The sequence below is a fragment of the Ornithorhynchus anatinus genome, chromosome 16, assembly GCF_004115215.2.
Source record: "Ornithorhynchus anatinus isolate Pmale09 chromosome 16, mOrnAna1.pri.v4, whole genome shotgun sequence".
In the NCBI taxonomy this organism is placed as follows: Eukaryota; Metazoa; Chordata; class Mammalia; order Monotremata; family Ornithorhynchidae; genus Ornithorhynchus; species Ornithorhynchus anatinus.
The window spans coordinates 26,981,742-27,004,752 of NC_041743.1; the positions used below are offsets into that span (position 1 = coordinate 26,981,742).

Sequence of the window (23,011 nt, forward strand, 5' to 3'; positions counted from 1 at the left end):
ACATAAACATTGCAAGATTGAAGTGCTAGTGACCTTTTGTAGGTCTGGACAACTGTGTGTCCAGATTGCGTGTCAGGAACACAGCTTGACCACGTTTTTCAAGCGTGATCTAGTGTCTAGGAATCAAGATCAAATCTAGTTCCAGTACTGACCTCCTCTAAACACTGACTTTCCCTATGACTCCATGCTCCAGTTCCTTAGGGATATTTTGAACAGACATTGGGTCTTAAAGACTTTTGTGAACAGGATGAGCAGAAATTATGAGACACCCCTCTTAAGATGAATAATATTTTTATTTCTATATTATTTTGTTCACATACCCTACTTACTCTGAGGTGGGGGGGCGTGTCCTGACTTTCTGCTCACCCTCTCATTTAGATAGTGTGCATTAAAAAAAAAAAATGTGAAACATTTAACTGTGATCTCACTTTCAAGAAGTGATGGTGGCCAGTCTTTCTGCCTTCCCTTTAGAGCAATGTAACTGTCCACACTTTAAAATGGAGTGCTTACATCAGGTTACGGGGTGCCTCAGATTCATTTAAATGCCTCTGATTTGGACATCTGGTTATTGCCTTTGGATGCTTACTTCAGTGGGAAAATTGGACCCATTCACATGAGAAATCTGGGGGTTGGATCCAGCAACATCCCCCGGGGATTGTCTTAAGTCTGGTTCCATGCAGAATCCTTATCAGTGACCTGGATAAGAGAAGCAAGAGACTTCTCATTAAATGTGCAGATGACATTATATTGATAGAGGCTCTCCACACTTTGAAGACTGGTGACAAATGTTAAGTCTCCTGGGTAAATTGGAAAAATCACCCTAAGCAAAAGGAATCAAATCCAGTATAGGATAGTGCACTCTTAAGAACAAAAACCAATACAAATTCCAGATGAGCTAGACACAAGAATAGCAGCAGTAAAAGCCTTAGGAGCCAAAGCCAGCCACTAGTTGATCATTAGCTGGCAATGTAGCACTGTGATTTTTGGGAAAAAAAAAGCCTACACGAATGGAAATCATTAATAGGAGTATGGTAAGCCAGAGTTCAGAAATATTCCTTTCGCTATCCCTGCTTTGGGCCCAAGAATGTGAGTTTGACCAATGGTTCATCCAGCCCCACTGTTCCATCTCTAATGAAGGTCCTATGGGAGGTTTGGAAGGACAGAACAGTCAATTTGTGGTCTTTATTGGGGGTTTAGTCTATGTAGAGCACTGTATTAAGTACTGGGGAGAGAACAGTGCAATAGTACAGGATTCCTGTCCAAAAACCTAACTAGACAAGTTTAATTATGGTCACTGCCTTTGAAATAGGTAATAAAAAAACTGGAAAGTGTCAGGAAAGAGGTGGCAGGAATCATTGGAGGGCTGAAGATGTAGATCCTATGATGAAAGGTTAAAGTGATGAGATCAGAAGGGCAAACGTCTAGAGGACATAATGCCAGTCTTCATGAGATGAGAATTCTGCCTTGTGTTCGCCAGGTTGGCAGAAGACTAGAAATGGACTTAAACCATAAGAGTTTAGGTGAACATAAGAATGTGATGACTATCAGGAGTAATAAAACAGTGGAACGGGCTACTGAAAGAAACTGTGAGATCTTTATCGCAGGAGCTCTGGAAGAAAAAAAAACAGCTGCTCAAAATAGGGTAGTGAACAGCATCAGCTCTCAGTGGTTTTGTCATTTGCCTGGGTATGGAGGCAGGGCCCTGGACCAGATTATTTGTAGGTATACTCATTCTGGTAAAAAAATATTCATTTTTTTAAAGGCACAGTAATCTCTCCTATCCTATTCTATTGCTGTCCAAATAAAAGTTTCAGTGAAGATGAAGTAGTGACAATAGAGGTCACGGTGAGAAAAATTACCTTCACTCTAACTGGGAGACCTTCACTTTGTGAAGAAATTAAAGGTGTCCATGGTTAATAGCATTTCAGTGAGGAGGGAAAATGAAGGGCTAATGGCCTTTCAATAAAAATAAAGTCTGAAAATATATTGGAATATTTCACAGAAGCTCCATTTAGACTTCCTGCAGAAGGGATTTTGAGAATGTTTTATGGCAAGTGCACTAAAAGGACTGCCTTCAAATTGTTAGATTCTCAGATTTATAAATTAAGTTATTGCTAGAGAGGATGGCAATTTGCACCAGAACTGACTTTGTCGATGCAATAGTTTACAGAATTAACCCTGGAAACAGCAGAATTATGTCAGAGTTGAGTTATGTGAGTGACAGATCAATTCCTAAAGAGGTGACAGGCCACAAACCTGGACCATTCCCTTCCAACTATTGGGCCACTTGTCACTGCAGTGGCTCATCTTCCACACACACCATTAACACTATTTCAATTCGTGCCCTTTTGTTTATTGGAAAAGACATTGTAATTATCAAGCCATATGCCCTTTAATGGAAGGGAAAGTGTATGTAGCTGCAGGAAAAGTGTCCAGCACTTAGGTATGTGGTACAGTGAACTTACTGCCTGCAGTTTGAGCTAAGCCTCTATAAGATAGCAGTAGCCCATTTCAACAGGAGACTAGAATATCCTTACCAGGGAAACAAGTCCCGTAATCATTCAATCAGTGGTACTGAGTGCTTATTGTGTGCGGAGCACTGGGGTAAGCGCTTGGCAGCATAATGTTGTACCTGCATGTATTTTTTTCAACTCTCCAAGAGGACCTATTCAGTTGCTTGCCTGTCTTAATGTTGAAAGCAAGTGGGGGGAAGGTTTGGTTTCTGTATTTAATTTGGGCAGTCGGATAGCTCCCGTTCCCCCATTTAAACCAGGGAAAGTGGCAAGAATTTTTTTTTAAAAGTCATTTGTAACAGTTTCTTCCAGCCGAAACAACAAAAGATTTCCAAACCAGGTTCCCAATTTGTTGGAGACTTAATGGATAACAATTTAAGAAAAAGGCATGTTACCCTGGGGGGGAAATTAAATGTAAATTATTCTGTGTTGCATATAGAAAGATACCAGCTGAGAGCCAAATATTACCAACTGGTTCATTCAAGTCCCAAGTGAAGGTGTTTGATTTCTTATACAATGAATTTAAAATAAGAAATCCCTAAATCCATTCTGAATCCCCAAAGACCTGATTAAAAACTGTTTTCCTATTCATTTTGTGGAGAAAAAAAAACCCACATAACCAATTTACGCCTGCCATAAAAACAATCTCTAATCCCATGAAATTATAATAAACTTTTTAACTTTTAAGTTCTAAACTTTTCGTTTATGTAGTCTTTCTTCTACCCAATTATGCAGATTTTGCTATGAAGTCTGGAAGCCACAAAAATACACCATCATCTTACTTAAAACCAACTACATATTTATGGTGGGGATGGGTAATGGACAAAACTAGTAGCATAAGCAAGTCAACAAATTGACAGTCATTAGTGATTGGCCCACTGCATAAAGTTACAAGAGCTAGAGCCTTTGATTCACTGTGTCTTCTTCAATCCCCAAATCGAGTTATTGCTCTGATTTATGTATAAAATAAAATCTAGTCATTCAGGGAGGTTGTATAGAAATAAACTGGGAGCCAAAGCATTTCAACCCCAGTTTTCAGGTTCTCCATTGGCATTTCATTCAGAAAAGTCAGGGTACCGTCCGCATTAGAACAGTGGGGCTGCCATTCCTGTTGGCTGCTGCAATTCTTTATTTCCTTTTCAAACCTCTGCCCTGCAGAAAACGCAATCCAAGCTTTTGGCAATGGCTCGGACGTCAATGTGTGGCAGCCGATCCTGCCCGTCCAGACTACCACGGCGACAACTACCACAGCCTTCAGAGTCAGGAGCAACAAATCCCAGGGCAACCCGGGATCAGAGAACGACATCCCCACCCAGAATGATTTACCCCCATGTGCAAATCTACAGGTAAGAGAAGCGGAGGAGGGAGGTGGATCGGTTAATGCAGTACATGTCGCACTTTGTCTCCGGGTTCTCAGATGGATATTCTAGTAAATTGTACTTTTCATGTTTACAGTCTTACGATCTTGCATTTTATGCACAGATGACTTAAGTAGCAGGGGGTGAATAGTAGTAGTGCTACTTTATATTAGGCTGCAGGACTGTTCTTAAAATAGAGCAAAAACTGTATTCATACATGTTCCTAAAAATAAATCCGAAGTATCTCGCTCTGCACATAGCGCTCAGTAAATATGATTGATTATCCAGACTAGCTCAAGAAAAAGTATTAACTCAATCTCTTTGAATTATAAATTGTAAGTAGTTCATCATTGTTATTTCAGTAAGAAATAGTGGAGGCAGAACTCACCATGCTTGTCAAAATCAGATGTGAGGATTTTATTTTTGGGGGGTGATGGTATTTGTTAAGCACTTACTATGTACCAGACGGCATCAGAAAGCTCATCACACCCAGTGTGTACTGAATTCTCTTCCAGTAGAATCTCATAATGAATATTTAGCCCATGCCTCCAATATAAACTGTCTTGAGCAGATGGTAAATCTTGTGAAGACCATGGCCTTTCTTTCCTCCCCTTCCTGTCTTGTCTTTTATCCTGAGCCTTCCCTGCCCTCATCTTGGTCCCGGCTGATGGGGAACATATCTACCGAATCTGTTGTATTGCACTCTCCCAAGCACTTGGTACAGTGCTCTGCACACAGTAAGTGCTCAGTAAATATGTGATTGATTGGAATTATCAGGACTCAACATCTCAGAATGAATTAATGCTTCACAATCAGTGGTATTTAGTGAGCACTTACTGGGTGCAGCACCGTAATAAGTGCTTGGGAAAGTATAATGTAATAGAGTTGGTAGATGTGATCCCTATCTGCAAGAAGCTTACATTCTACAGCGTATCAAAGCGCTTTAGGGATGCAAAGCCAAGTGCATAATCCACGTAGAGGGGAGAGTGGGGAAGGGAAATAAGGGCTTAGAGTAGGCCTCTTGGAGATGTGGTTTTTAGACAGGGCTTTGATGGTAGAGAAAGGGATGTGAACAGTCAGATAATAATAATAATAATGTTGGTATTTGTTAAGCACTTACTATGTGCAGAGCACTGATCTACGCGCTGGGGTAGTCACGGGGGAATCAGGTTGTCCCACGTAGGGCTCACAGTCTTAATCCCCATTTTACAGATGAGGTAACTGAGGCACAGAGAAGTTAAGTGACCTGCCCGCAGTCACACAGCTGACAAGTGGCAGAGCCGGGATTCGAACCCATGACCTCTGACTCCAAAGCCCATGCTCTTTCCACTGAGCCACGCTGCTTCTCTGAAGCTGAGAAGGAGGAGGGAGTTCCAGGCCCAAGGGAGGAAAGGGGCAAGTGGTCAGGTGGTGGTGGGATAGATGAGATTGAGGTACAGATAATAGGTTGGTGTTAGAGGAGTGGAGTGGACGGGTTGGACTGAAGTAAGAGATCAGCGAGCCGAGGTAAGAGGGAGAGAGCTGATTGAGTGTCTCATAGCACGTGGAAAGGAGTTTCTATTTCATGCAGCGGTAGATGGGCAACTACTGGAGGTTCGTGAGGAGTGGAGAGTTACAGATTTACCAGTTTTTCAGAAAAATGATTCGGGCAGCAGAGTGAAGTATGTACTGGAGAGGGGAGAGACGGCAGGCGGAGAGGTCGGCGAGGAGGCTGATGCAGAAGTTAAGGTGGGACTCGATATGTTTTTGGATCGAAGTGGTAGCAGTTGGGATGGAGAAGAAAAGGATGGATTGTCGAGGTGTCGTGGAGGTAGAACTGACATTATTTCATGACAGATTGAACTGATATATCAAAGTAGCTGTGAGCTGGAAACTTGTCAGCTGTGTGACTGTGTGCAAGTCACTTCACTTCTCTGTGCCTCAGTTACCTCATCTGTAAAATGGGGATGAAGACTGTGAGCCTCACGAGGGACAACCTGATTACCCTGTATCTACCTCAGTGCTCTGCACATAGGAAGCGCTTAACAAATGCCAACATTATTAAGATGGGAGAAGGGGGTGGAGGAGGAGTGTCAGGAGGTAGCCAAATGGAAACCACCTAGGCTTTCTTCCCTCCTTTCATTCCCTCCCCTTTTAACCCCCATCAACAACCACCTTCTTCTTTCCCCTTTAATCATCTCCTCTGCTCTTTCCTACCCTGCCTGGCTTCTCATGCCACTGGGGTAGTTTCTTCAAGGTGATTAGATGAAGTCATAACCGAGGCACAGTTCAAGGGAAAGTTGGGACACATAGGAGTAGGGGTGTTTACCTTATTTCAGCCCAAATTCTTCGTATAGAAAGACCCAGAGAGTGATGGAGCTTTCCTTGGTTCATGAAAAGAAGAGTAAAATCCTATCCAAATCAGTTGAACGTGTTAGAAAAGACTGATTAATGATCACGCTCCCTTATGCACAATTTCCACCCTAAGAGAGCTCCTTGCGGCTCCTGGTATTCCAAGCTTTGCAAAACCACTGTCCAGGGAAAACAGACCCTCTTCCAGTTGTTCCCCCCAGCAAGTCTTGTCTGCCAGCATTGTTGTCACTTAGGGGTTAGAGGCAGGTTGAAGGTCCTCGGGCAGTAACTTGTACCTCTAGGTAGATTTGGAAGGTGCAAAATTAAGGACCGTTTGTTTACAAGTCCCACACCTAAGTGCCATCCACTAAAGAGAAGCAGTGTGGCCTTGTGGATAGAGCACAGGCCTGGTATTCAGAAGGTCCTGGGTGCTAATCCTAACTCCACTACTAGCCTGCTGTGTGACCTTGGGCACACCACTTAACTTCTCTGTACCTCAGTTCCCTCATCTGGAAAATGGGGATTAGGACGGTGAGCCCTCTGTGGGACAGGGACTGTACCCAACCCAATTATCTTGTTTCTACCCCAGTGCTTCGACAAGTGCCAGGCACAGAGTAAGCACTTAATACCACAATTATTATTATTATAGAGAGAAGGCCTCTTGTGGGGTAGGTGCACCTCACTTCTTGTCTCTGAGCCAAGGCTAATTTCACTCAGTGCCATGATGTTGACTATGTATTATTCTGCTGTCCTTTGTAATCAAGAGACTTGTAACTGTTGCAAGTGTGGCTGAAAGAAAACCAATTCTGAAGATGTATTATCGATACTTAGTGTGTCTCTCAACTAAATTGAAAAATCAATACCCGGGATCAAAATAAGAATAATCTTAAAAGGCCATATGAAATCAAAAGCTTTGGGAAATATGAGTTCTCACCCCATGAACATTAAATAAATCAGAAATCACTTCAAAGGCAAGACAAATAATGCCATCTCGGCCTATCTCAAGGAAATATTTTTCATCAACCCACTTAATACAGCCAGCATTTAAAACTCTCATTCTTATATATGACTTGGCTGCATGGAGGACCAGTATTTCAGCCCCAACATAAAATACTCCCACTTTTCAGAGAAAAGATGTAGGTTTCCACTGCTGGGTTGCCCAGGCAACCTCCAGAAGAAACACACAAACTCCAAAAAACAATGCTTCTTTCCAATACGTTGGAGACAAACATAGTAAATTCCTAAAGGGAAAAAAAGAAACAATTAAAGGGTGATGATTATCTTGGGAATTGTCATTTAACTTTCCAGAAGAATGAGAAATAGAGGTGAGGAACTGGGGGTTGAGTGGGGGAAACTTTTACTCTTTCTATGGTTTCCCGGATGTGATAATAATTTTGCACAGATTTACATGGTTGTCTTTTTTTACTAGGGAGTTTAATGGGATTTCATGGGCATTAGTATTTTTATATTCACCCCCTCTGGGGAATGTTTAGAAGTTTAGAACAGGGCAAAAATAAAATAGAAAAATCCAGGATTATTCGTTATCCCCGAGGTGGCCAATAACTTGAACCCAGCTCATGGCCCTTTGCTTTAAGCTATGCTGTTTCTGCCAGGCTGTTAACCTTGTAATGAGACTGTATTTTATCCTGGAGTGGTCAGCTATCTTTTTCTTCAGAGGCTCTGGAGATTGTATAACAATGATCAAAGAGGAATAACTTCCCAAGTCTTCAGTTTCTCCAGGGCAGGGAGATGATAAGGAGGGAGAAAAAGGGGAAAAAAAGAGAAGCTAAAAAAAAGAGATACAAGTAGAGGTGAAAAATAGTCAAGAGAGCTTGCAGAGTATAGGCTAGGCCTAGAGGAAATCAGGCTGGGGAAGGGCAAAATACTCTTTGCATAGCTGATCCCACCCCCCTGCTGCAACATTTCTTCAGGCCATTACTAGAAATATTTGAAGCCTGATCTCTAGGATACCAATAAGGTTCAGGAAGAGCTAGAGCCAAGTGTTGTGTGCTGAAACCAATATTTGCAAGTGAGGACAATTTCTTAAACCCACTTGCATGCCAATCTACAATGGCAAAGATGGAAAGAATCAGTTTTGATCCCTTAACTCTGGAAGATGACACTCAGCAGGCGAAGAGATCTATCTCATCCCCAACTGAAGTATCACCTTGCCCCTACTGCTGATTTAGGATACTTGTCATTGTGAGGAATTCTCTAAGGACTTTTTTCCCCATTCTTGACCTTCTGCGCCTGCAGAGATGTCAACTTAATTCTCATTAGCCAGAAAGTCCTAGAAATGCTTCAAGAAGCTGACTTTGTCCCAACCTAGTACGTCATTGCTCAGAATAGAACAGACTTAAACTACTCTGGAAACGTTTTTAACAGATTTGGACAAGTTATAATGCTTTGGCAGCTCTAAAGTTCACCTCCCATGAGAAGCGTCCCTTTGTAATATTTTTAAATATACAATAATACTACATGAAAGCTTTCCGGGACTTGAGTTTCTGCCTTAACATTTCTGAGAGATTTCCCTCTTGAAAGGAAAAATGGAAAGCAAATATTTTGAAAAGGATGATTGTCAGTAAACCAGCCTTAGTTACCTTTTGAGGTAGGTTTAGAGGTGAGCGTTTGGGTGTTGGTAAGATGTGTCTATATGAAGTATATATGCTGTTCCTTTTAAGTGAACTTTTTTGCATGAAAAAGGGAAAGTTGATTGATTAATATAAAATGTCATAGAAATGTCCAAGTACCAACCCCTGTGGTTGTAAAATACAGGGTATTAAGTAACCTGCCAAGCTTTCGTGTCAGGACTAATTGGCACTCATATTGGTGACAAGAATGACACAGGCTGTGCTATTGTTACCATGTTTCTTTGCCTTGTACAAAGTAGTTCTGTGAAAAACAAAGAGAGGTAAATAATTCCATCAGCTTACTTCACCTTCTGGACCCAGGTGGTCTCGGGGCTGGAAAATACTCAGGGGATTTAAAGAAAAGGAACAGTTCTTGTCACTTAAAGTATGTGTCTCTGGGAGATTTAAACTGTAGCCAACCCATTTCAGGGAGTTTCTTGTTTCCAGTTGCCAGTCCATTGCATTATTGGCATTTGTCTTTGAGGTAAAGAAGCTCAGGTAGGGTAGGACTCCTGTGAGTTTCAAGTTAAAATAGATCAGTTTCAAAACTGGAAAATGCCACCCAGTTCCACCTCAAGCGAAATAACACCTGAGAAGTAGCATGGCCTAGTGATAGAGCACGGACCTGGGAGTCACAAGGACCTGGATTGTAATCCCCTCTCAACCACTTGTCTGCTTTCTGACCTTGGGCAAGTACCTTCACTTCTCTGTGCCTCAGTTTCTGTATCTGTAAAATGGGGATTAGTCCCATGTGGAAAATGGACTGTGTTTAACCTGATAAGCTTGAATCTACTCCAGTGTTTAGGACAGTATCTCACACAGAGTAAGCCTTTAAGAAGTATCATAAAAAAAACCCTTTAATTCTTTCCCCAAGAAGTAGGGATGACCCCCTCCCCCCCGCCACTGCCTCAAGAGCCCATGCAAACCTTCACCCTTCTTGAGTTTCCCTGATTCACTGCTCACTCCTGAGAAGGCCAATCAATTGTATATTTGAGCACTTTCTGGGTGCAGAGCACCCTATACCAAATGGTTGGGAGAGTACAATGTAACAGAGTTGGTAGACATGGTCCCTGCCCACAGTGAGCTTACAGTCTAGAAGATACCAGAAATCAAACAATTGTATTTATTAAGCACTTACTGTGTGCAGAGGTCTATACTGAGCACCTGTACTCTGTAGACCTCCTGAGTGGTTCTGAGACTCAGGAGGACAGTCACTTTAGCTCCAGTGTCCCCTTCTATATGGAGGCTTGGGAAACTTTTCTGAAGACTAATAATAATAATAATAATTATGGTGTTTGTTAAGCACTTACTATTTGCCAGGCACTGTTCTAAACACTGGGGTGGTTATGAGCAAATCAGGGTGGACACAGTCCCTGTCCCATACTAGGCTCACAGTCTCATTCCCCCTTTTACAGATGAGGTAACTGAGGCACAAAAAAGGGAAGTGACTTGCACAAGGTCACACAGCAGACAAATGGCAGAGCTGGAATTAAAACCCATGACCTTCTGACTATCAGGCCCATGCTCTATTCACTGTGCCACGCTGCTTCAATATAACGTTTGATATAACTAGTGTAGGAGTCTGTGACCTGGGCTTCATGGCTTGTCGACAAGGCCCAGCTCTTGGTCAGTAATTCTCATTTTAGGCCCCACTTTACCAAAATGACCTCAGATCTCATCCTGCTGAAACATCAAGAGACACCCACCCTTCTTGCTAAGTAGGAGGCCTTTAAATTGTGTTCCCGGCACAGCAAGAAAGGAAATTGACTTATCTGCAGCCACAGATGTTTTCAGGCTATCATTATGAAAACGTTGCCTCTGGTTGAATCCTATACCTGTTCTCCCTCCCTCTTAGATTGTCAGTCCCATGTGGGACAGGAGCTGTGTTCAAACTGATTAACTTGTATCTACCCCAACACTTAGAATGGTACTTGACACCAATGGTGGGGCTCATCCCTTTCCCGGTGTGGGAGACTACTGCATCTGCAAAGCTTCAACGTCATCTTGTTCCTCGTATATGGCCAGGAGACCCGTACATCTTCAAGCACCCGGGCCCCATCCAGTGGTACCCATAGTAAAGCTGCCACTGGGGCTGGATGATTTGTGCTTAGATGCAGGTGCAGTGTGGCCTAATGGCTAGAGAATGGGCTTGGGAGTCAGAAGGACCTGGGTTCTAATCCCAGCACTGCCATGTGAATGTGTGACTCCCCTGTGCCTCAATTATATCATCTGTAAAATGGGGATTAAGACTGTGAGCCCAGTTTGGGGCAGGTTTGTGTCCAACCCAATTACAATTAGTACAGTGCCTGGCATACAGTAAGCGCTTAAATTCATTCATTCAAATGTATTCATTGAGCACTTACTGTGTGCAGAGCACTGTACTAAGCATTTGGAAAGTATAATTTGGCAATAAAAGAGACAATCCCTGCCCACAATGGGCTTACAGTCTAGATGGGGGGAGACAGACATCAGAACAAATAAACAGGCCTTAAAATAAGTAATTAGAAGCATAGATATATACATATATACATAAGCCCCGGGGGAGAGCCAAGGGAGCGAGTCAAGGTGACGTGGAAGGGAGGGGGAGCTTAGGAAAAGGGGGCTTATTATTATTTAATGCTGTGTTGTCTGAGTGAGTGGGTGGCCCCCACCAGCACCATCAAGCTGCCAGGGTATGCCCGGGCTGAGACTGAGCATTGGCTCGCCCGAGGCTACCCATTCCCTCCCCCATTTTTGTGCCCTTCCTCTCCACCTCTCCCAAGGTCTTGTCTGGTCGCCTCAGGCCAGCCCACCCCACTCTGCCTGTCCCATGCAGGCACCAGCCTCCACACCAGGAGTTGGAACTGCTTGAGTATAGAGAGGTGGGTACTCACCCTACCGTAACAATCTGCAGTTTACTCAGTCTGACCCACGAGATCCTGTGGCAAAGTTGCGGGTGTTTGCCAGGTAAGTTGGCTTTTTTTGTGGGGGTGGGGTAGGGAAGCCAGGATGGTGTGAGAATGTACAGGGCTCCAAGCTGACTGCTCTTAGGCACAATATTCTAAACGACTTGGGCCAGGCAAGTCATCTTTATCAAGCCTTGACTACTTTTGTCAGACATAGTTGCCCTGCTTGACTTTCTGCAATGCCAAAGTCCACTCCGGCTCATTGTCAAATGAGAAAAAAAACCAAGACCGATTTTGAGGAGTTGGTAGTGCAGGGAAGTTGATTGTTTGAACTCCTCAAATGGCCAAGATCCTTTTTGGCTTTGTCAGAATTTCCTCTGGCCCAAATTAAAATATATTTAAGAAGAAAAGCTGCCCACAGGGATTCTGTAAATCATCATTGCCAGCGGACTGACCCCATTATGTCAGCTAATCCTGGACATTCAGGAGGTGAATTTAAATCTTCAAGCTTGAAGCAGATAATCAATATTCTAAATGTTTTTTTCTTACAATTTATGCTAGCGGAGCAGTGGGTATTTTAGATTTCCTTTAAGTGTCTGCCATGACCTGGCTCTTTCCAAGCTTTGCCAAAAATATGATGTTTCAAGTAATTTTTAAACTCTTGATTTTAGAGGGTTTCAGGCTGCCAATAGGCACTGATTACAAGCAAGTGGCACATGGACAGAAAGGAGAAGTGGAATCTTTTACATAGTGATCCAGAGCCCGGAAAGGTCAGTTGGGCCAGCCCAGGTCACCTCTAGGGTCAGGGGGTCTTCCTTGGTCAACTTTTTCCTGATTCTCTTCTTCCACAACCTATGGAGGGTAGCTTTGAACCTTGATACCAGCGACTGATCCTGAGGAGAAGATAGGAGAACTACTAGATGGATTGTAAACTACTTGAGGGCAAGAATCATGAGAAGCAGCATGGCTTAGTGGACGGAGCATGGGCTTGGGAGTCAGAGGACGTGGGGTCTAGTCCTGGCTCTTCCACCTGTCTGCTGTGGGACCCTGGGCAAGTCACTTAACTTCTCTGTGCCCCAGTTACCTCATCTGTAAAATGGGGATTAAGACTGAGCCCCATATGGGACAACCTTGTATCAACCTCAGTGCTTAGCTCATTGAAAGTACTTAACAAATACCAAAATTATTATTATTGTTATTATTAAATCAATGATACTTATTGAGCACCAACTCTGGACAGAGCACTGTGGTAAGTGCTTGGGGGTCAGTCAAACAATCATACTGATTGACCCCCTCTGGGGCGTTAGAACATTATGCTAAACTCTTGGTAGAGTACCCTGCACCCTGTCCTTGAAGAAATGATCATCTAATGGGGAGATAGGCATGCTCCCAAGCACCCACTATACTGCTCGGCCTATAGTAGGTGCTCAATAAATACTGCTGAATGAAGGAAGGTAATCCCTATAGAGACTCTTGGGTGAAAAGGAGAGGTTAGAGATGGCACAAAAATCCACCTCTTTGTCAGTTTGCCATCAGCAGCCGTTATGAGATGTGGCAGGGAGGATGAGACTAAAAGCAAACTATTGGATCCTTTCCCTATATTGTTTCGTGGAGAGCATTTCTAATCCTCTTCACATAAACCCACTACCCCTAATCAGGGACTGGATAGGAAATAGCCCAACTTAAACCTTGACCCCAGTCCAGCCCTGCGCTAAGTGTTGGTGAGTGATTTAGCATATCTAGTCCCATAGAGTGGTATTTTTCTTCCTTAAATTCTAATGTTGGTCTTGTTTACAGTATTAAAATATTTTATGGTTCAAATAGGGTAGCTGAAATAGCATCTGAGATCTTATTTCTATTTCACTGCAGCATTTCCAATTACAATACTGCAGTTTGAAACAGAGCATCTCGTATTTTCAGTTTCTAATGATACGCCCAAGCCGTTCTCATTCACCCAGCAGCTCACCCGTTAGAAAAAAAATTAATTGAATACCTTCTAATATGACTATGCCTAAGCACATATGAGTGTTCAACACAAATGGTATGTAATGCTGGTTACGTATTGTAACAGATTGCCGTAATACAAAAGAGTGGGAGAAATACGAAAGATGAGTTGCCAGAGTTACTGGAGGTGTGAAATGCTTATACTACCTTTTAGGTACTTACCTTTCACCCCATTTGTCATTGAGCCTTAGGCAGTTGGGAGATTTCAGACAGTGTTTTTAGAACCATTATATCACTCTCTTCTTCTGTCCCCCATAAGATTGCCCCTATTGAGCCTCGGTGATAGGGGCTCTCAGGAATCATTCTTAACAGGGAATGTGAAGTTGATGACGCAAAGTAAATAAATTTGAAAGCCATAAAAATGGGGTCCGGTAGATGAAATTGTCATTCCTCCAAGTATGAATTACCAGAAAAACATGTAATGCTTAAGTATTGAAGTGAAGTAAAAATTGCTTTTCCAAAGCCTATGTTTCTTTACTTCTGTACTTGGTGGAAGCTAAGAAGGCTTAATTTAGACTTTGAAAACCTTTAGGAACTGAACCTACTATGCTTCCTAGCTCTGTTTGTCCCAAGACCCCCTGAACCAAACCACACTTTTGTCCAATCCCAGGGACTTTAGAATGCTTTCCCTAAGTAAGGTTTCATTTCCTCTTCTTCTACTGCCTTCTGCATCACCCTTGCACTAGGATTTGCTCCTTTTATTTACCACCCCACCAGCCCCACAGCACTTACTGATACATAATATGCACTTAACAACTACCACAATTATTATTAAGTACATAGCCGTAATTTTATTAATGTCTTTCTCCCCCTCTGGACTTGTAAGCTTGATATGGGAAGGGAACATGTCTACCAACTCTGTTATACTGTACCTTCCCAAGTGCTTAGTACAGTGCTCTGTATATGGTAAGCGCTCAATAAATACAAATGATTGACTGAGTTTCCAGAATCTGTCCCCAGTGGTTGCCAAGGGAAACCTCTACAGCAAAAATGTTGGTAGGGGATTGTTAATATGACAACCTTCCCTTTGTTAAATTGAAATGAGTTTTTCTACAACTCTTTTGGTCTCACCAAGGACTCTCATGTGTGGCACTACTGGGGAATTTAACCTAAGCCCCTGATCTACATCAGCTCTCCCCTTCCCAGGGCCAGCTGAAGGGAGACCATCAATCTCCTAACTTTCCAGTGGCATTCACAAGCTCTCCAATTTCTTGGAGGCTCCTGGCATTAGCCAAGTAGAAATAACATCTCAGCAGGAACAACATGGGTGGCCCCTTGTCTTTGAAATGCAACCGTTTATGGTCATTTTAAGATTGCCTGTCTTGACTGCTGTGGCACAGCTGCAGACCAATCCTAATTTATGGATCATAAAGAAAGTTTGTGTCCCCTTGGAGAAAAATGCTAAATGCATAAAAGGAAAAATTCATTCTGCAGCCAGTGAACTTCATACAGGTTGCCAGGCATACATTAGTATAAAGATCGGTAGGTCCTTGTTTTTACAGGCTCTAAAACATGCAAACCTTCATTGTTATATAACTAGCATTTTTCTCAATGAATTTCCAGCATGGGTAGCTTCTAGGAGTTCTAAGGGGGTTCACCAGGGATTCATTTCATAAAGAGTTTCAACTTCAGGGAAAGAACAGAAGAAATATGTGGATCACATTTCTTTGGCTTAGGTTGAGAGAATTGGCATTATCACAGTGGCACTGGTTTTGCATACTTAATCCACTTCTCTTAATCGTGTCAGGTAACATGGTGTGTAAACAGCTGCTTTTTCTGGGTCCACGTGAATGTTTTTTGTCTTAAAGACAAATCCAAATGCTTCTAGAGGTAACATTTCCACTGTTTTGTGATCCAGTCCTTTGAAAAACGTTACTGAGGTGGGGGTTGTAGTTGTGTAAATCCCTGTAGAGCTATCCTGAGTGGTTGAGAGGCAACGTGATCATGAGTAGAATTTCAGCTATCTAAAAGCACCATATCTGCCCTGTCTGCCACAGAATTAATCGGTCAATTGTATATGCGTGCTTACTGCGTGCAGAGCACTGTACTATATGCTCGGGAGAGTACGATACATAGACCCTTACCTTTCAGGAAGCATCCGATTGCCAGCTGGGGGTTACTCATCCCTACCACTGTGCCATATTGGAGACCAGCCTAGTAGGTCTGCAGAGGACCACAGCCCGTATATGCTCCTGAGTGGAATGGATGGGGGAGAAGGTGGGCATTGGCTTGAGGAAGAAAGAGCAGTCAGTTTGACTCTCCACCAAGTGACCCTTCTGTCATAAAGGGTCAAACTTCCCTGCACAGAAGGGAGCTTAATGTGAGAGTATATCGACACCAGCTTTTGGATAAGAGCACTCACTGTGGAAAGAAACGAAGTACGTTCCTTGAGGGTAACCCTATGGAACTCTCCCATGCATTTAGTACAATGCTGTGCACAAAACACTCGATAATTACCATTGATCGATGAGTTAAAACATTTGGGAGCACTTCTTAAATTGCCTTTCAAGTTAAGAGGGCAGATAACAGTAAAGCAGTGTTATTAATTGAGCAGTTACTATGTGCTCAATATTGCAGCGTGGCTCAGTGAGAAGAGCCCGGGCTTGGGAGTCAGAGGTCATGGGTTTGAATCCCAGCTCTGCCACTTGTCAGCTGTGTGACTGTGGGCAAGTCACTTCACTTCTCTGTGCCTCAGTTACCTCATCTGGAAAATGGGGATTAACTGTGAGCCTCACGTGGGACAACCCGATTACCCTGTATCTTCCCCAGCACTTAGAACAGTGCTCCGCACATAGTAAGCGCTTAACAAATACCAACATTCTAATTATTACTGTACTGACACTGTACTAAGTTCTTAGGAGAGTACACGAACCCTGTACTTGAGAACCGAGTAGGGGGAGATGTGACCTAGCAGCTGCCTTTGGATCTAATGAATGCTGGAATACCCAGTTCTGGCTACTTGAAAAAATTATGTTTTTAGATTATGCAGTCTGCATTGAATGAAATAGTAATTGTATCTACAAAATTTTAAAACAACTTACCTGCAAATAAAGTGCAGTTTTAAAATGTTGTTTCTGGCTGAGAGCAAGGGAATTGACAATGGAAACTTCCCTGCTTCTCCTCCTGTGCTGAGGCAGAATGAATGGGTCTTTTAAAATGATGAATTATTAATCAATGGTATTTGTTGAGCCCTTACTGTGTGCAGAGCACTGAATTAAGGGCTTGGGAGAGAACAGTACAACAGAGTAAGCAGATAGAAGCCCTGTCCCAGGAGCATATGGCCTAGAGAGAGACACACATTAAATTAAATTACAGAGGAATATGTACGTCAGTGCTGTGGGGGTGATATGAGTATCAAAATTGCTTAAAGGGTTTAGTCCCGAGTGCATGGGTGACACAGAAGAGAGGGAGAATAGGCAAAGTGAGGGGTTTTCAGAAAAGGCCTCTTGGACAAGATAGGATTTTAGTAGGGCTTGGGAGATAGGGATAGTGGTGGTCTGGCAGGAAGGGTGAGGGAGTTCCAGGCCACCAATAGGTGGCAAAAAAGACAAGATACAACAGGTCGGTTGGTGTTAAAGGAGCAAAGTGTGTCGATTGGGTTGAAGTAGGAGATCAGCAAGGTAAAGCGGGAGGGAAGAACTAATTAAGTGCCTTAAAGCCGATGGTATGGCAGTGGAGGTTCATGGGGAGTATGGACTGACCTATTTTTCAGAAACATATTTTGGGCAGCAGAGTGAAATGTAGACTGGAGAGGGGAGAGACAGGAAGCAGGAAGGTGAAAAGGAGGTAAATGAGGAGGCTGAAGCAGTAGTCAAGGCGAGATATAAGTGCGAGGAGCAGCGTGGTAGCAGTTTGGATGAAGAGGAAGGGGCACATTCTAGAAATGGTGTGAAGGTAGCATTAAGGTTTGGCAACAGATTGGCTTGAATGAGAGAGATGATTTGAGGATAATGTCAAGGTTACAGTTGGTGAGAGGGGGAAAAATAATGATAATGTCTACAGTTTTGGAAAAATCTGGGGGAGGACAGGATTTGGTTTGGAAGACGTGGAGTTCTGGAATGGACATACTGAGTCTGAAGTATCAGTGGGACAACCAGGTTAAAGATGTTCTGAAGGAAATGCAAGACTGCAGAGAAGGAGAGAGGCTGAGGTGGATTTGGGAATCATCCATCCAAGTAGAGATGGTAAAGTCTTGGGAGTGAATGAGTTCTCCAAGGGAGTAGGGTGTAGATGGAGACTTATGACCCGCATTCTTCTACAATTCCGGTGGTCACACAGAAATGATAAGGTAGACACGATTAAACTCTTTGCCAGACTCCATAAAGAGGTGGAACAATTTTCATTCCAGCATGAAAAGGTCAGTCAGCAGTCAAGGCTGTCCTCCAGCTCTCTCCCTCTTACCTATCTTTTCTCCATTCCTTTTGTAACCCTGCTCACAGTCTTCACTCCATCCAAACAAATCTTCTGACAATACCTCATTTCTCAGTTCTCTCACCCCCATCCCATTATTCACACCTTTTCCTCTTAGAACCTCCAGACCACATCCCTCCCCACCTTCAAAGCTCGACTTAAAAAAAAAACAAAACCCAACTTTTGTTTCTTTATCATTGTACCTGTGCTTACTTGCTTACCTATTGTAACCTTGGCAGTCTGTGTCTGTCTGCCCCTATTAGATTTTAGGTTCCTCAAGGGCAGAGACTGTATTTCAATTATACGTTTCTGTACCTGGTGCTGTGCTCTTCACCCACGAGGCACTCAATAAATGTGGATTACTAAACGGCTAAGAGTCAAAAATAAGGAGCCCTATGCTATAATTCAGTGCGATCAGACTTAGTAACAATGAAAACACTGGGGAAAAGGCAACCTTCACACCAGACTTAGAAACGGGTCATTGCAAGGGTGATATCAAACCGCTGAATGCAAACAAAAACACTGGCACAACATCAACAGTTACGGCCTTTCCGTAAATGGTAAGTTCACTTACAGAAAATTGGCTCCAATAACCTCGGTTGTGCTGCCGGTCATTTGGGGAAAGACAGGATATGGGCATTCCACATAAACTCCATTAACTTTCCTGGACTCTTGCTGTCAGAGCAGAGGGAGGAAATCCCAGGTGGCGTCTGTTCCGGTGTAGGCAGCCCATGTGGCCTGGATTCTCCTGAGGATCCAGGAACTGGCCACGTGACTTTAATCTAGCAGGGCTCATCTCAGACTTTTGGAAACCTTCTCATTTGCTCAAGCCCTGCCAAGATTGCAGCACTGAGTTAGCCCAACCTCTGGGGATGGGATGGCCGAGACCCAATCATTCACCTCTAATCGCTTGTCCAGATCTGGCATGAGACTGCAAGTCATTATTCTGATGATTGCTGCTTGCTGGCCCATGTAAAAAGTGGCTTCAGCCCAGATCTTAGTAGCCAGCTGCCATGACCCATCAAGCACAGCCAAACCTGGCACTGACCGGGACCCCAGCTGATATCCTCAGTGGGCACCGGTCCCCTGAATGGGTCCTCAGGGTCATTCTTTCTCCTTGTTGATGATCTCTCCAGCCCCGGGCAAGCATGCATTTGTGTTACTGTGGGAAGGCACTGTGCATTCTAGAAGGACCTGGGTTCTAATCCCAGGTCCGCCTCATGTCTTTTGTATGATCTTGGGCAAGTCACTGCACTTCTCTGTGCCTCAGTTACCACATCTGTAAAAAAGGTGGGGATTAAGCGTATGAGTCCAATGTGGGACAGGGACTGTGTCCAACCTGATTAACTTGTATCTATCCCAGCACTTAGAACAGTGCTTGGCACAGAATAACTGCTTAACAAGTACCATAATTATTACTAACAGAAAATTTCACCTCCATCTAAAGGCAACGATAGGCCAGTCTAAAATATTTGGGTTTCATATCGAATATGCTCAGGATTAGCAGAGTGAGACATTCCCCTGATGACTTTGATTATATTCACCTTTAAATGAAAGCAAAAAAAAAAAAATAGTTTTGTATAAGGTATTCTATTTTATTTTTTTTTAAAGTGGTATTCGTTAAGCGCTTCCTATGTGTCACACACTGCAGTAAGTGCTGGAGTAGGTTCAAGTTAATCAGGGTGGGCACAGGCCATGTCCCATGTGGGGCTCACATTCTTAATCCCCATTTCACAGATGTGGTAAATGAGACACAGAAAAGTGAAGTTACTTGCCCAAGGTCACACAGCAGACAAGTGACTGAGCTGCGATTAGAACCCAGCTCCTTCTGACTCCCAGACCTGTGCACTATTCTTTAAGCCACGCTGCTTCTTGTGATTGCATACACCATAGAATGCACCATGCGCCAATAGATAAAGCTAAAAGCTTCACCAAAAACTAAAGACAATGATACATTAGTCTAAAATATTTGGGTTTCATGTGGAATGTTCTCAGAATTATCCCAATGGGCCATTCCCCTGATGACTTTGATTTTATTCACCTTTAAATGAAAACCAAAAAAAATGGTTTTCTATACAGTATTCCACATTGCTTAAAACAGTAAAAGATATTTCCCGTGTACTGGAAATGTATCCGGGGTCACTGAGTTCTCTAAGGGAAACAAGTGCAGCCACCCAGAATAACCCCAGACACCGGAAACTGATGTGTCCGAGAAGCAGCGTGGCTCAGTGGAACGAGCCCGAGCTTGGGAATCAGCGGTCATGGGTTTGAATCCCAGCTCTGCCACTTGTCAGCTGTGTGACTGTGGGCAAGTCGCTTAACTTCTCTGGGCTTCTCTGTAAAATGGGGATTAAGACTGTGAGCCTCACGTGGAACAACCTGATTATCCTATATCTACCCCAGCGCTTAGAACAGTGCTTGGCACATAATAAATGCTTAACAAATACCAACATCATTAATATTATTATTATGTGTCACGTACAGAAGCAAACATCACCTAAACACTGTAAGCTCATTATAGGCAGGAAGCATTTCTGCAGGTTCTGTTGTACTCTCCCAAGTGCTTAGTACGGCACTCTGCACATAGTTAGCACATAATTTTTTTTAATGGTATTTTGCTATGTGCCAGATACTTTAGTCAGCTCTGGGTTAGATAAAAATCAGTCCTTGCCGCACATAGGGCTCCTAGTGTTAATCCCCATTTTACAGATGAAGTAACTGTGGCCCAGAGAAGGGAAGTGACTTGCCCATGATCACATAGCAAACACGTGGTGGAGCAGGGATTAGAACCCAGGTCCTTCTGACTTCCAGGCCCTTGCTCGCATGGCTTAGTGGAAAGAGCACGGGCTTGGGAGTCAAAGGTAATGGGTTCGAATCCCGACTCTACCACTTTGTCATCTGTGTGACTTTGGGCAAGTCACTTAACTTCGCTCTGCCTCAGTTCCCTCATCTGTAAAATGGGGATTAAGACTGTGAGCCCCACGTGGGACAAGTTGATAACCTTGTATCTCCCCCAGCACTTAGAACAGTGCTTGGCACATAGTAAGCACTTAACAAATACCATCATTATTATTAGGCCTTGCTGCTTCTCTAATAACTGGTTTGAGCATAAGAACAAATGCTCAGAGTCAGGGGAGACCTAGGACTAAAACTAAGGGATGAAAAGAAACTGGTCGGTTGACTGAAACACAGGGAAAACCAGAGAATCTGAGCACAAATGTTCAGTTGGTTCTAGAGATACTGACGCATGGAGCCCATCCTACTCTGGAGTGGTTCATCCTGGCCTGTGGTTGGCCCTTCCTTCGTAAGACGTCTACGGGGGCCAGGCTAGGTCAGGTTGTGGGCCCTGCAGCAGGGCATCAATCTCCTTGCCCTTCACCTGATGAAATGGACATAGCAATGAAGAGTCTAGCCAACTTCCTACCAAATTAGAACTTATAAATCTGCAAGGCAGCCGCTTGACTTTTTTTTTCCTTTCTGAAACTTGTTATGCACCTACTAGGTCATGAGTTCTAATCCCAGCTCTGCCACTAGTCAGCTGTGTGGCCTTGGGCAAGTCACTTAACTTCTCTGTGCCTCAGTTGCCTCATCTGGCAAATGGGGATTAAAACTGTGAGCCCCACGTGGGACAACCTGGTCCCCTTGTATCACCCAGCGCTTAGAACAGTGCATTGCACATAGTAAGTGCTTAACAAATACCACAATTTATTTTTTTATGTACCAGGCACACTGTACTAAGCACTGGGGTAGTTGCAAGTGTTTCTGGGAGAAATAGTACAATTACTCTGTAAAACCATGCTATCTGGTAATGAACACTTAATGAAACACTTAGTAAAATATGACTAACAAATCTTTAATATAAATTCATTCATTCAATAGTATTTATTGAGCGCTTACTATGGGCAGAGCACTGTTGGCTTTTCATTTAGCATTTAACCTATAATAGTCAGTGAATTTTATTGTACTTTCTTTTAAGTGCTTTGAACAGTGCTCTTTACCTAGTTAGGTCTCAATTAATACTATTATTGAACCCTTGGTTCACCTATCAAACCTCCAGTTTCTTTTCAACCCTTACTTTTAGTCTTCTGTCTCATGTGAATATGAGCATTCACTCTTATGCTCAAACCAGTTACTAGACTCCAGAACTCAAGACTCTGTTCTCCATTTCAGAAAATCGTTCACTCCTATATCTTCGGGAGATGTAGCATGGCCTAGTCGAAAGAGCCTGGGCCTGGGAGTCAGAGTCCGAGGACCTGAGTTCTAATCCCAGCTCTACAACATACCTGCTGTGTGATCTCGGACGAGTCACTTAACTTCTCTGTGCCTCAGTTTCCTCATCTGCAAAATGGGATTCAATACCCGTTCTCCCGCCTACTTAGACTGGGAGTACCACACGGGACTTATCTTGCATCTACCCCAGTGCTTAATACAGTGCTTGGCACAATAAGCACCTCATACCACAATTATTATTATTATTATGTGAAATTGCTTTCTGTGTGCTGATTGAATGGGAAGAAGTATTTCAGTATTTAAGGTAGTTCTGCCTTCCAAGTGCTAATAGGATATGGGATTTAGGATGAAGGAGGAACTGTGTTTCCTAACCCTGTAAAAATTGACCATTCCCCAGCCTGCTATATGGCTTATGATACTCAAATATGAAATCCAGAGCTTTCCCATTAAGCAAGAAGCTGTAGCGGATGATGTTGGATGTTCAATAGAGACTACATAACATCTAATCAGCTGCTTCTCCCCGGCCACATAGTTGCCAGAGAACTGTAAAGTATAATCAGTTCTCCTATAAAATGCAGGGCTTGTGCCCTTTTAAGCCCCTCACATTAAGAAAATTTACATTGTAGCGTTCACCCCACGTCCTATGTCTC

General features: G+C 43.2%; 1 protein-coding gene across 2 annotated transcripts in view; it reads left to right on the top strand.

Annotated features, from left to right (window-relative positions):
• Positions 1-23,011, top strand: part of GFRA1 (GDNF family receptor alpha 1) — a 203,779-nt gene that overhangs the window by 162,933 nt on the left and 17,835 nt on the right. For both annotated transcript variants that reach the window (XM_029080570.1, XM_029080571.1), the window contains one exon: positions 3,672-3,859. In XM_029080570.1, coding sequence (XP_028936403.1) covers positions 3,672-3,859 — 188 coding nt within the window. The remainder of the gene's footprint in view (positions 1-3,671; positions 3,860-23,011) is intronic.